At 42.3% G+C, this 10,599-nt stretch overlaps 1 protein-coding gene across 3 annotated transcripts in view; it reads left to right on the top strand.

Moving 5' to 3' along the window:
• The window catches only part of PRKAG2 (protein kinase AMP-activated non-catalytic subunit gamma 2), a 405,892-nt gene that overhangs the window by 307,746 nt on the left and 87,547 nt on the right, over positions 1–10,599 (top strand). Inside the window, exon 5 of one of the 3 annotated variants that reach the window (XM_023727952.1) lies at positions 9,196–9,283. In XM_023727952.1, the coding sequence (XP_023583720.1) occupies positions 9,196–9,283 (88 nt within the window). The remainder of the gene's footprint in view (positions 1–9,195; positions 9,284–10,599) is intronic. The other 2 variants (XM_023727953.1, XM_004372778.2) reach the window with 2 other exon arrangements.

Raw genomic sequence — 10,599 nt, 5'->3', positions numbered from 1 at the left:
ACCTTTTTTTTTGGTGAAAATATACATAGCCAAAGATAGACCATTTCAAAAATGATATATTTTTTAAGAAATTAAAAAAAAATCAACCCACAATGAGAAACCACTACACACCCACTAGAATGGCTAAAATGAAAAACAAAAAAAACTGACCATAACAAGTGTTGATGAGGATATGAAGCAACTGGTACACTCACGTTGCCGGTAGGAATGTAAAATATAAAATCTGCAAAACTGGCAGCTTCTCATGTTAAACAGACATCTACCTATGTCCCAGTCATTCTGCTCCTTGGTATTTACTCAAGAGCAATGAAAACGTGTCCACACACAGACTTGAACATGAATGTTCATAGCAGTTTTATTCACAATGGTCAAAAATTGGAAACATCCCAAATGTCCATCAACAACAACAAAAAAATAGTGACCCTCTAGGGCTTCCAAGGCTATAAATCTTTACAAAAGCAGACTGCTACCTCTTTCTCCCACAGAGTGCCTGGTGGGTTTGAACCACCCATCTTATGGTTAGCAGCCTAGTACTTTAACCACTGCACCACCAGGGCTCCTTAAGAAGTCCATCAGCAAGTGAATGAATAAACAGAATGCAGCATCTCCATACAATGTAATACTACTCTGTAATAAAAATGAACAAAGTACTGATACACTCAACCATGTGAGTGAATCTCAAAATCATGTTGAGTTAGATGAGCCAGGTGCAAAAGAGTATATTGTGGGATTTTGTGTACATAAAATTTAGAAAATATCTATAGTGAAAGAAGTAGTACAGTGATTGCATCAGACCACAGGCAGAAGGAAGGGTGAACCACAAAGTAGCATGAGGATACTTCTGGGAGTGATAAAAATGTTTTGTATCTTGATTGCCAACTCATCAAATTTTCCACTTGAAATGGGTAGTTGTTTTGTACGTAAATTATACCTCAATAAAAAAAGAGGTACTGAAATCTTTCTAAAAAGATTTACAACTGCATTTAGTTGGTTCTGTGCCCCTAGTTCACGCTAATCCATCTGACTAACTACACAACAGTATAGATAGTAAAGAAAGATCAGAGTTCCCCAGAGCCAAGTGTAGAAAATGCAATGGAAGCATTAACAAATCCCTTTAATTAGTTTAAATATTTTGTTTCCTTTTGATCACTTTATCTAGAATAGGACATCACCAAAGTGGAAGTAGTCAGTCTCAATAATTTGTGACATTTCTCTAACTTTACACCAATTTATGGCCAGAGCTCCCATAAATGAAGAGATTTAAAAGGGCTGAAAAATTGTTAGCAGTGGTTTGTTCCGGGGAGGGTTCATGAGTAGGTCAGCTGTTGGGGAGAGAATAGGTGGGGACAGACTTCCTCATGATTTTATATCATTTTGTGTTGCTTTATAATAGGAAAAACAAAACATCATATTTCAAAGTTTGTGACTTGGATGCATTCAGAACTGAAAGATGAATTGAGCTGGTTAAGCACTACTTGTTTTTATTTCCCAAAATATTGTAAGACAATAATAGTAAGAGCTGTCAGCATCATAGAATGTGTATTTAGCTCCCAGTCAGTTGTGTTAAACACAAAGCTAATAATAAAATACTGCACCTTGAATTTGATTAGCGAAAAGTAAGAACAAATTTGGGTTTACTTGTGAAAGGCAAGAGACGTATTTCAGACTTTGACTAATGAGCTCCTCAGAACTGGAAATTGAAGAGTAACAAGCTAATCATGCTGATTTATCTACATGTAGGGTTCCTACTTTATATTTTCTATGCCAATTTCTAATCACACCAGGGCATGTTTATTCAACAGATATTTTATTGACCACCTACCATGGTGACTGGCACACAGCAGATATTAAATAATATTTACTGAATGAATGACTGTATTCAAAAGCTTAATGTTGCCTACTTTTTTGGAAGTCAGAAGATAAATTTAACATAGGTAATCCAGACAAAAAGGACTTCTTTATTTTTTAGTTCAATCAGTTTTCTTCACCTCTTATTTAATAACACTTCCTTTGAAACAGGTTTTCAGTTGACTTGTTGAACTATAGAAATTGGTTTCCACTGTCTTTGAAAAGATACTGTAGGATAAATAAATGCTCTTTAAAGGGTATCATAAATGTTAGGGTGGAACTAAATTTATTTTACAGCATTTGAAATTGTTATTTGGAAAAGTATCAAAATGAACAAAACCCTTTCCCCAAAATATATTGATTAATTAATAGTTTATGGCATTGAATATATTTTTGAGTTTTCATCAAATTCCCACACTACTTTAAAAAATCAATTGTTTTCACTTAACAGACGCTAAAATTGTAGCATGGTGGCAAGAGCTGGTCGAGCCCTCAGTCGATATCTAAACCCGGATGTGAAGCGCCATCACCAACCTCTTGCCCTCAGCATAGTCTATTAAAACTGTTTGCTGCCATTATTTCTTAGCACAGTCACTTTTCTCTTCAAAATATCAATTCTAATGCTCAGGAGAAAATGACTATAATCGTTTCTCAATAGGATTGTGGTCCAGGGGAAGCATGAGTAAATGAAATTATCTCTAAAGCTATTTATGCTACTAAAATCAACTATTTACCCACAAGTTTTTATTGATTTACTAATCTGATTTACTAGTAAGGAACAATTCATTTCACTCGAATATCTTTTGAATGCCTACTACGTGCCAGGAAGGCACTCTGGTGGCGCAGTGGTTAAGCAGTCAGCTGCTAACCAAAAGGTTGGCAGTTCGAATCCACCAGCTGCTCCTTAACCCTATGGGGCAGTTCTACTATCTTATAGGGTCGCTATGAGTGGGAATCAACTCGATGGCAACAGGTTTGGTTTAGTCTGGCTTTGGTGCACAATTATGTAAGACAAACCTTAACTGAGCATTTTCTACCAATCAGAAAGTTGCACATGCAAAACTATGGCTCCATGTGATTCAGGCATTCTCTAACAAATTCAACCCTTAGAGCCTTCTGCTTCCTCCATCACACTACAGTGTGGAAAGGCCAGCCTGGCTGCAGAGGCTGATGGTCCAAGTAGAAAGTCCCATGTTGCAAAACTGCACAGGCCAGCTAGGAAAAACTGGTGCTGCTCCACTGTAACATTTCATTCTCCCTCAGGAAATCTATCTGGATTATCAGGAGGCTTTTGGTAGCAGGTGTTGCCTGTTTGCTTTTGCTGCATCAAACATCCCTAGTTCTGATGGACTAAGAGAGATGAGATCGTATCATAAACGCAAGTCCCTGTCTCTTTGCACACAAAACACTGTCTGGCCCCTTCACCTCTCCTCTCCTCGACTGTCTTTCTCCACCTGCTAGAAATAGCTACAATTAAGCATGGCATAGGACTATAGAGACTTTAAGAAAACAACACCATGAAAAGGCATCTCACAACCACAATTTTATTTGTACTGACTAATCCATCACTGTTTTGATTCTCAATACATTTATGTAGGGGACATTGGTGGTTCAGTGGTAGGAGTCTCGCCTTCCATGGAGAAGTGAGTTCGATTCCTGGCTCATGCGCAGTTATCACCCATCTGTCACTGGAGGCTTGTGTGTTGCTGTGATGCTGAACAGGCTTCAGTGGAGCTTCCAGAGTAAGACAGATTAGGAAGAAAGGCCTAGCGATCTACTTCCAAAAATCAGTGAAAACCCTATGAAGCACAGTGGTCAGAACTGCAAACATGGGGATGGTGCAGGACTGAGCAGGTTTGGTTCCATTGTGCATGAGGTCACCAAGAGTAGTGGGTTGACTAGACTGCAGCCAATAATTACGCTTTTTAAAATTTTGAGATAACTGTATATTTGCATGCAGTTTATAAGAAATAATACATAGTTTGTAAGAAATAATACAGAGCCCCTGTATACCCTTCACCCATTTTTCCCCAATGGACACATCTTGCAAAACTATTTAAAAAAAAAAAAAAAGTTGCCATCACATCAATTCAGATTTGTGGCAATCCCACGTTACAGAGTAAAACTGCCCCATAGGGTTTTATTGGCTGTGATATTTTGACAAGCAAGTCGCCAGGCCTTTCTTCCACAGTGCTGCTGGGTGGGATCAAACTGCCACACTTTTGGTTAGCAGATTAGCAAAACCATTTGTGCCACCCAAGGGACCTATGCTGCAAGACTATATTACATGGGAAATTGGAAACTTCATCCATTGCTGATGGAATGTAAAATGATGCAGCCACTTCAGAAAGCAGTTTAGCATTTCCTCAAAATGTTAACATAGAGTTATCATATGATCCAGAAATTTCACTCCTAGGTATATAGCCAAGAGAAATAAAAACATATGTCCACATAAAAAAACTTGTACATGAATATTCATAGTAGCATTATTTATAATAGCCAAAAAGTAGAAACCACCCAAGTGTCCCTCAGCTGATGAATGGATAAAGGGTGGTATATCCATACAACGCACTGTTATTCTGCAATAAAAAGGAATGAGGTACTGACCAAAACCCTGTTGCCGTCAAGTTGATTCTGACTTATAGTGACCCTATAGGACAGAGGAGAACTGCCCCATAGGGTTTCCAAGGAGTGGCTGGTGGATTTGAACTGCCGACCTTTTGGTTAGCAGCCAAGCTCTTAACCACATGCTACAATATGGATGAACCTTAAAAACATTTCTGCTAAGTGAAAGACCATCACGAAACACCACATATTGTATGATTCCACTTGTTATATGCCCAGAAGAGGGAAATCTATATAGACAAGAAAGTAGACTACTGGTTGCCCAGGGTGGAGGGGTGAGAGTGGTTAGAGGGTAATGGGGGGTCATGGATTGAATTGTGCCCACCAAAAATATCTGTCAACTTGGCTGGGTCATGATTCCCATTATTGTATGATTGTGTACCATTTTGTAATCTGATGTGATTTCCTTATGTGTTGTGCACTCTATCACTATGATGTAATAATAAGATGGATTAGCGGCAGTTATACTGATGAGGCCTACAAGATTAGATACTGTTTTAAGCCAGTCTCTTTTGAGATATAAAAGAGAGAAGTGAGCAGAGACACATGGGAACCTCACATCACCAAGAAAGCAGTGCCGGCAGCAGAGCGCGTCCTTTGGACCTGAGGTTCCTGTGTAGAGAAGCTCCCAGACCAAGGGAAGATTGATGACACTGACTTTCCTTCAGAGCTGACGGAGAAAAGCATTCCCCTGGAGCTGATGCCCTGCATTTGGACTTGTAGCCTACTGGACTGTGAGCGAATAAACTTCTCTTTGTGGTACTTCTGTTATAGCAGCACTAGATGACTAAGACACGGGGGTGACTGCTAATAGACATGAGGTTTCTTTTTGGATGACGAAATATTCTAACTTAGAAGGCTACACAACTCTGTGAATTTACTGAAAACCATTGAACGCTACAGTTTAAGTGGGTGAATTTTATAGTATGTGAATAATGTATCCTTTTTTTTTTTCCCCAAAAAAATTAACCCTAATTGTAATTTCCTCCACATGATTACATCAGCTTGGCTTGGCTCATGGGGGAAAAAAAACTATAGTACAATATCACAAGGATATTACCACTGATACAGTCAAAGTGCAAAGCAGTTCCATCACCACAAGTATCCCTCATGTTGCCCTTTTACAGCCACAGTCACTTTGTTCCTTCTCCTCCCATCCCTGACCTCTGGCAACAGATTAGAACACTCATCTGTTCTTCATTTTTATAATTTTGTCATTTCAAGAATGTATATAAGTGGAATCATACAGTATGTGACCTTTTGACGTTTGTTTCACTCAGCATAAATTTCCTGGAGATTAATCCAGTTGTTGTATGTATTAATAGTTCTTTCCTTCTTATTGCTGAGTAGTATTCCATGGTGTGGATGTACCATGGTTTGTTTAACCATTCACCTGTTGAAAAATATCTGAGTTGTTTCCAGTTTTGGCTATTATAAATGAAGGTGCTATAAACACTCAGTCTCTATTTCTCTGGGGTAATTGCCTAGGAGTTAAACTGTTTGCGTCACACGGTAATTGCATGTTTGGTTTTATAAGAAACTGCCAAAACTTTTCCAGAGTGGCTGTTCCATTTTACATTCCTGCCAGCACCGTGAGTGATCCAGTTTCTCCATCCTCACCAGCATTTGGTGTTGTCACTCCTTTTTATTTCAACCAGTCTGATGGGTGTGGTGGTGACAGCTCAATGTGGTTTTAATTTACATTTCCCTAATGGCTAACGTTGACCATCTTTTCATGTTCTTATTTGCATCTTTTGCCCATGTTCTAACTACATAAAAAACCAAAACAGTTTCCATCAAGTCAATTTGGACTCGTGGCAACCCCATGTGTTGCAGAGTAGAACTGCACTCCACAGAGTTTTCAAGGCTGTGACTTTTTGGAAGCAGATCACCAGGCCTTTCTTCCAAAGCACCTCTGGGTGGGTTTGAACCAACAACCTTCTGGTTAGCAGTTGAGTGCTTAACCATTTGCACCACCCAGGACTCTTTCTAACTAGGTAATATTCTTTTTTTTTTACTGTTGAGTTTTGAGAGTTCTTTTCATATACAGATACTAGCTGTTTGTCAGCTATGTGGTTTGCAAATATTTTCTCCCACTCTGTAGCTTATCTTTCCATCTTCTTAATAAGATCTTCTATAGAACAAAAGTTTTTAATTTTGATGAAGTCCAAATTATCCATTTTTCCTTTCATAGATCATGCTTTTGGTGTCAAGTCTAAGAACTCTTTGCCTAGCCTTAGGTACTGAAGTTTTTGTTTTTTCTCTCTCTGAAAGTTTTATATGCTATATTTAAGTCTGTGATCCAATTTGATTTAATTTTTGTGTAAGGTGTGAGGTTTAGGTGGTTTGTATTTTTGCCTATGGATGTCCAGTTGCACCAGCACCATTGTTTTTGCACCTTTTTCAAAAACAGTTGGGCAGATTTGTGTGGGTCTATTTCTGGGTTCTCTATTCTTGCATCTGTCCCTCCACCAATACCACACAATCTTGATTAGTGCAGCTAGACAGTAAGCCTTAATACTGAGTAGAGTGATTCACTTCATTCTTCTTTTTTCAGACTTGTTTTAGCTATTCTACAGCCTGTGCCTGTCCATATAAATATCAGAATAATCCTGCCTGTGTCTACAAAAAAAAAAAAAAGAAAAGAAAACTTCCTGGGATTTTTACAGTAATTACATTAAACCTAAAGATCAATTTGGGGAAAATCGACATCTTTACTACATTGGGTCTCCCAATCCATGAACATGGGATGCCTCTCCATTTAGCTCTTTTCTTTCTTTCATCAGCATTTTGTAACTTTCAGCATTCAGATCCGGTACATTTGTCATAAGTTTATACCTAAGTATTTCATTTTCTTTGCAGTGATTGTAAATAGTACTGTTTTTAATATCAGTTTCCAGACATTCACTGTTAGCATATACAAATGTGATTGATTTGTATGTGTTAATCTTGTAACCTATGACCTTACTGAACTCATTTATTAGTCCTAGGAGATTTTTGTTTTGTTTTGTTTTGTACATACCTTGGGGTTTTCTATGTAGACAATCATGCCATCTGCAAATAGGGACGGTTTTATTTCCTCCATTGCAATTTGTATGCCTTTTACTTCTTTTTCTTGCCTTACTGCAGTGGCTAGAACTTCCAGTACTAAGTTGAATAAGAATAATGAGAGCAGACATCCTTGCCTTGTTCCCTAACTTAGAGAGAAAGCATAAAGGGAAGCATTCAGTCCTTCACCGTTAAGCATGATGTCAACTACAGGTTATTTCCAAATATTTTACAAAATTAGTTTTATCTTCTCCTTCTGTGCCCTGTTAGTTTTTTAGAAGAGGAAGCTTAATTAACACTTAGTGATTGGCGCCACTGAGATGACAGAGTAAAAAGAAAAAGCAAAGGAGATTTCAGTAGTTCCTCCTCCAGTTAGGCTTGCAAGGGTGGTTGGACCAAGTTCTGTCAAGAGGTTGGGGGCCCTTTTGGGCCCTAATCATCACTAGAAATCTAATCTCATTAACAGGATGCTTGCATTTTGCAGCAGCCCACCGTGGAAGGGGCAGAAATCGGTTGTTAGAGGCGAGGCCTCACGAAATGGGGAAGCCTGTCCCCCCACTGCGGCTGCCACCCTGGCAGCCTGCCAACATGAGTTGGAGAAAGGACAGTCTGATATCCAGATCCAGGATGACGGGAGCGGCCAGGGGCAGATTTAGATTTGTGTGAGTTTTTGGCAGTGGCTCACCCAAAGGAGAAGAGAATCGGCTGTGTAAAGGCAGCAAATTAAGAGTTCCACGGCTGGAAAAAAACTGAAAGCAAAAAAGTGCATCTACAATACGTGGAATCCACTCAAAAATTTCTGTCTTACAGGGGTCAAGGATGGGCAGTTTAATCTAAAACTTAAAAAAAAAAAAAGCAAGACATTACCCCTCCAGCCGGCTAACCCATCTCTGTCTGGGGTCCTGACGCCTCCAGCCCCAGGCCTTGGCCCCGTCGCCCCGCCCGCCCGCGCCCCCAAGACCGCTCCCCGCGCCTGCTCCACCCTCGGGTTGGGCCGAGACCACACCTGTGCAGATGAAACCTACCAGAAAGTACTAACCGCGGGTGGCAGGGGCAAGTGAGGGAACTTGTGTGCGGCGGGGTGGGAGAACTAGGCGAGGAGGAAGAACGTGGGCCGCGGCTAATGGCGCCGCTCCCCCGGCGGGAAGGCGGACGGCCACAGCCGGATGGGGGCGCCTGGAGTCGGGCATGCGCCTGCGCGGGCCGGCCCCAGAGGATGAGCAGCCCAGGACGGCCCCTGGGCCTCTCCCGCCCACCCTGGCTCCGCTTCCGCTCTGGGGTCTCCATCCCCACGGTTCATTCCTCATGGGGGCGCGACTCCCGCCGAGCAGCGGAACGTTCCACTCGCGGTGGGAAGGCGGCAGGGGGAGGGTCAGCGGTCGGACGCAGGGACGGGGTACCTGCAGCGGCTCGTTCGCCTGGGGGTGGGGGAACCGATGATTGCGCGGAGCCCCGCCCCCGGCCCGGGGGTGGGCCGTCCGCTGGCCCCGCCTCCTGGGGTGCGGGCTGGCTGAGGCCCGAGAACACCGCCCCCGCGGAGCTCGGTGTGAGCCAGGCCGAGCCGGCGGGCTGCGCCGGCGGAGCTTTCCCTCCTCCCCGCCCGCCTGCCCGCCGTAGGTCCGGGGCTTGCTGGGCGGCTCCGAATGCTGATCCTTTTCCCCTCCTCTTCCTTAGGCGGCTACTGTAGCGGCGGCGGCGGCAGCGGCAGCTCCGGGGACCACTGGAGTCGGCATGCTGGAGAAATTGGAGTTCGAAGAAGAAGGTGAGTGCGCGTGGCACCCGGCCAGTTCCGCCCGATCTCTGCCCCCGCTGTACTGCGCCTTTCTTTTTACGTTGAGGGGGATGTAGTGGAGGGGGAGCCTGGGTGCAGTGAAACGGTCGGAGGTCTACCGGCCCCGGCGGCCGGGAGCTACTTGCTTGCAGCGCCGAGCCCTCTGGGAAGGGCCGGACCTCCCCCGTCAACCCCCGCGTCCTCTAGCAGTCCGGCTCGCCTGGCCCCGGGGATGCGCATGTAGCTCCTGCGTCTCACCGAGGACCCTACTCAGGCCAGCTCGGCTGCGGAGCTGCGTGCTGCATTTGCATGAGGAAGTCAAGGATCAGGGATGAAGACGTCGGAACCGGCAGAGATAGTGTCTGCAGTGGCACATCGGTGCCTTTCGAATGAGTGAAATACTAGCTGGGTTTCAACTGGGGAGCCCGGCAACCGAGCCGTCAGCACAGATGGTTGGTCCTTTTGTCCTTACCAGCTGTACTCGAATTATAGCAAGGTGTCATGCAGTAATAATTCTTAGTCATCATAACTTTAAAGGTAACCCCAAAATTATGTTTATAGTACATACCTTTAAATAATACAAACTGGTTCCCTTATGTGTATTTGTGCAAATACCACCAGTAGGGTGTGTCTTCTTTTTTTAAGGGAAAGTTAGATAGGAAAACCTGAAGTGGCTTATTGAATTGGTTTTAAGTTGACACTCTCACGCCATCATTTCTGTTGCTGCTTCTTGTCCCATTCGTTTTTTCTTTTTCATGTCCTATTTCTTATTAATTATTTACCTGGATCTTATATTGAAGCTGTTAAAATTTGAAGGGATAAGCTTGTTTGGTAGAATTAATATTTAAGATGGAATCTGATGAGCTCAAAGTTAAAAAGAACTTTATATAAAATGCTTGACAATTTCAGCAGTTTAAAAGGCTTTTACCTGATCGTGTGTCCTTCCGTTATTTATTAAATGACTTCTCTTTTATGCAAGAATATTGATAGAAAAAAGCTCACGAAACAAAGAGTGTGCCGTGTGAATGTTGTCCCTGTGCCAACTTTAATACTTCTGTTCATTTACAGTCAGCAATTATTTAAATATATCATGCATAACAAATATGAGTGTTAACCAGGTAATATTAGGCAGGTTTCTGTGTTTGTTTTATATTTTACATTCAGTGCAGCGTTTCACAAATATGTTAGCTAGAAGATAATGCATTCATAGTAATGGTGGCAGTGTTTAAGAGCTACAGCTGCTAACCATAAAGTTCGGCAGTTCGAATCCACTAGCCGCTCCTTGGAAACCCTGTGGAGCAGTTCTA

Source organism: Trichechus manatus, unplaced genomic scaffold (genome assembly GCF_000243295.1).
Source record: "Trichechus manatus latirostris isolate Lorelei unplaced genomic scaffold, TriManLat1.0 scaffold00020, whole genome shotgun sequence".
Lineage (NCBI taxonomy): Eukaryota > Metazoa > Chordata > Mammalia > Sirenia > Trichechidae > Trichechus > Trichechus manatus.
This window is presented reverse-complemented; position numbering and strand designations above follow the sequence as displayed.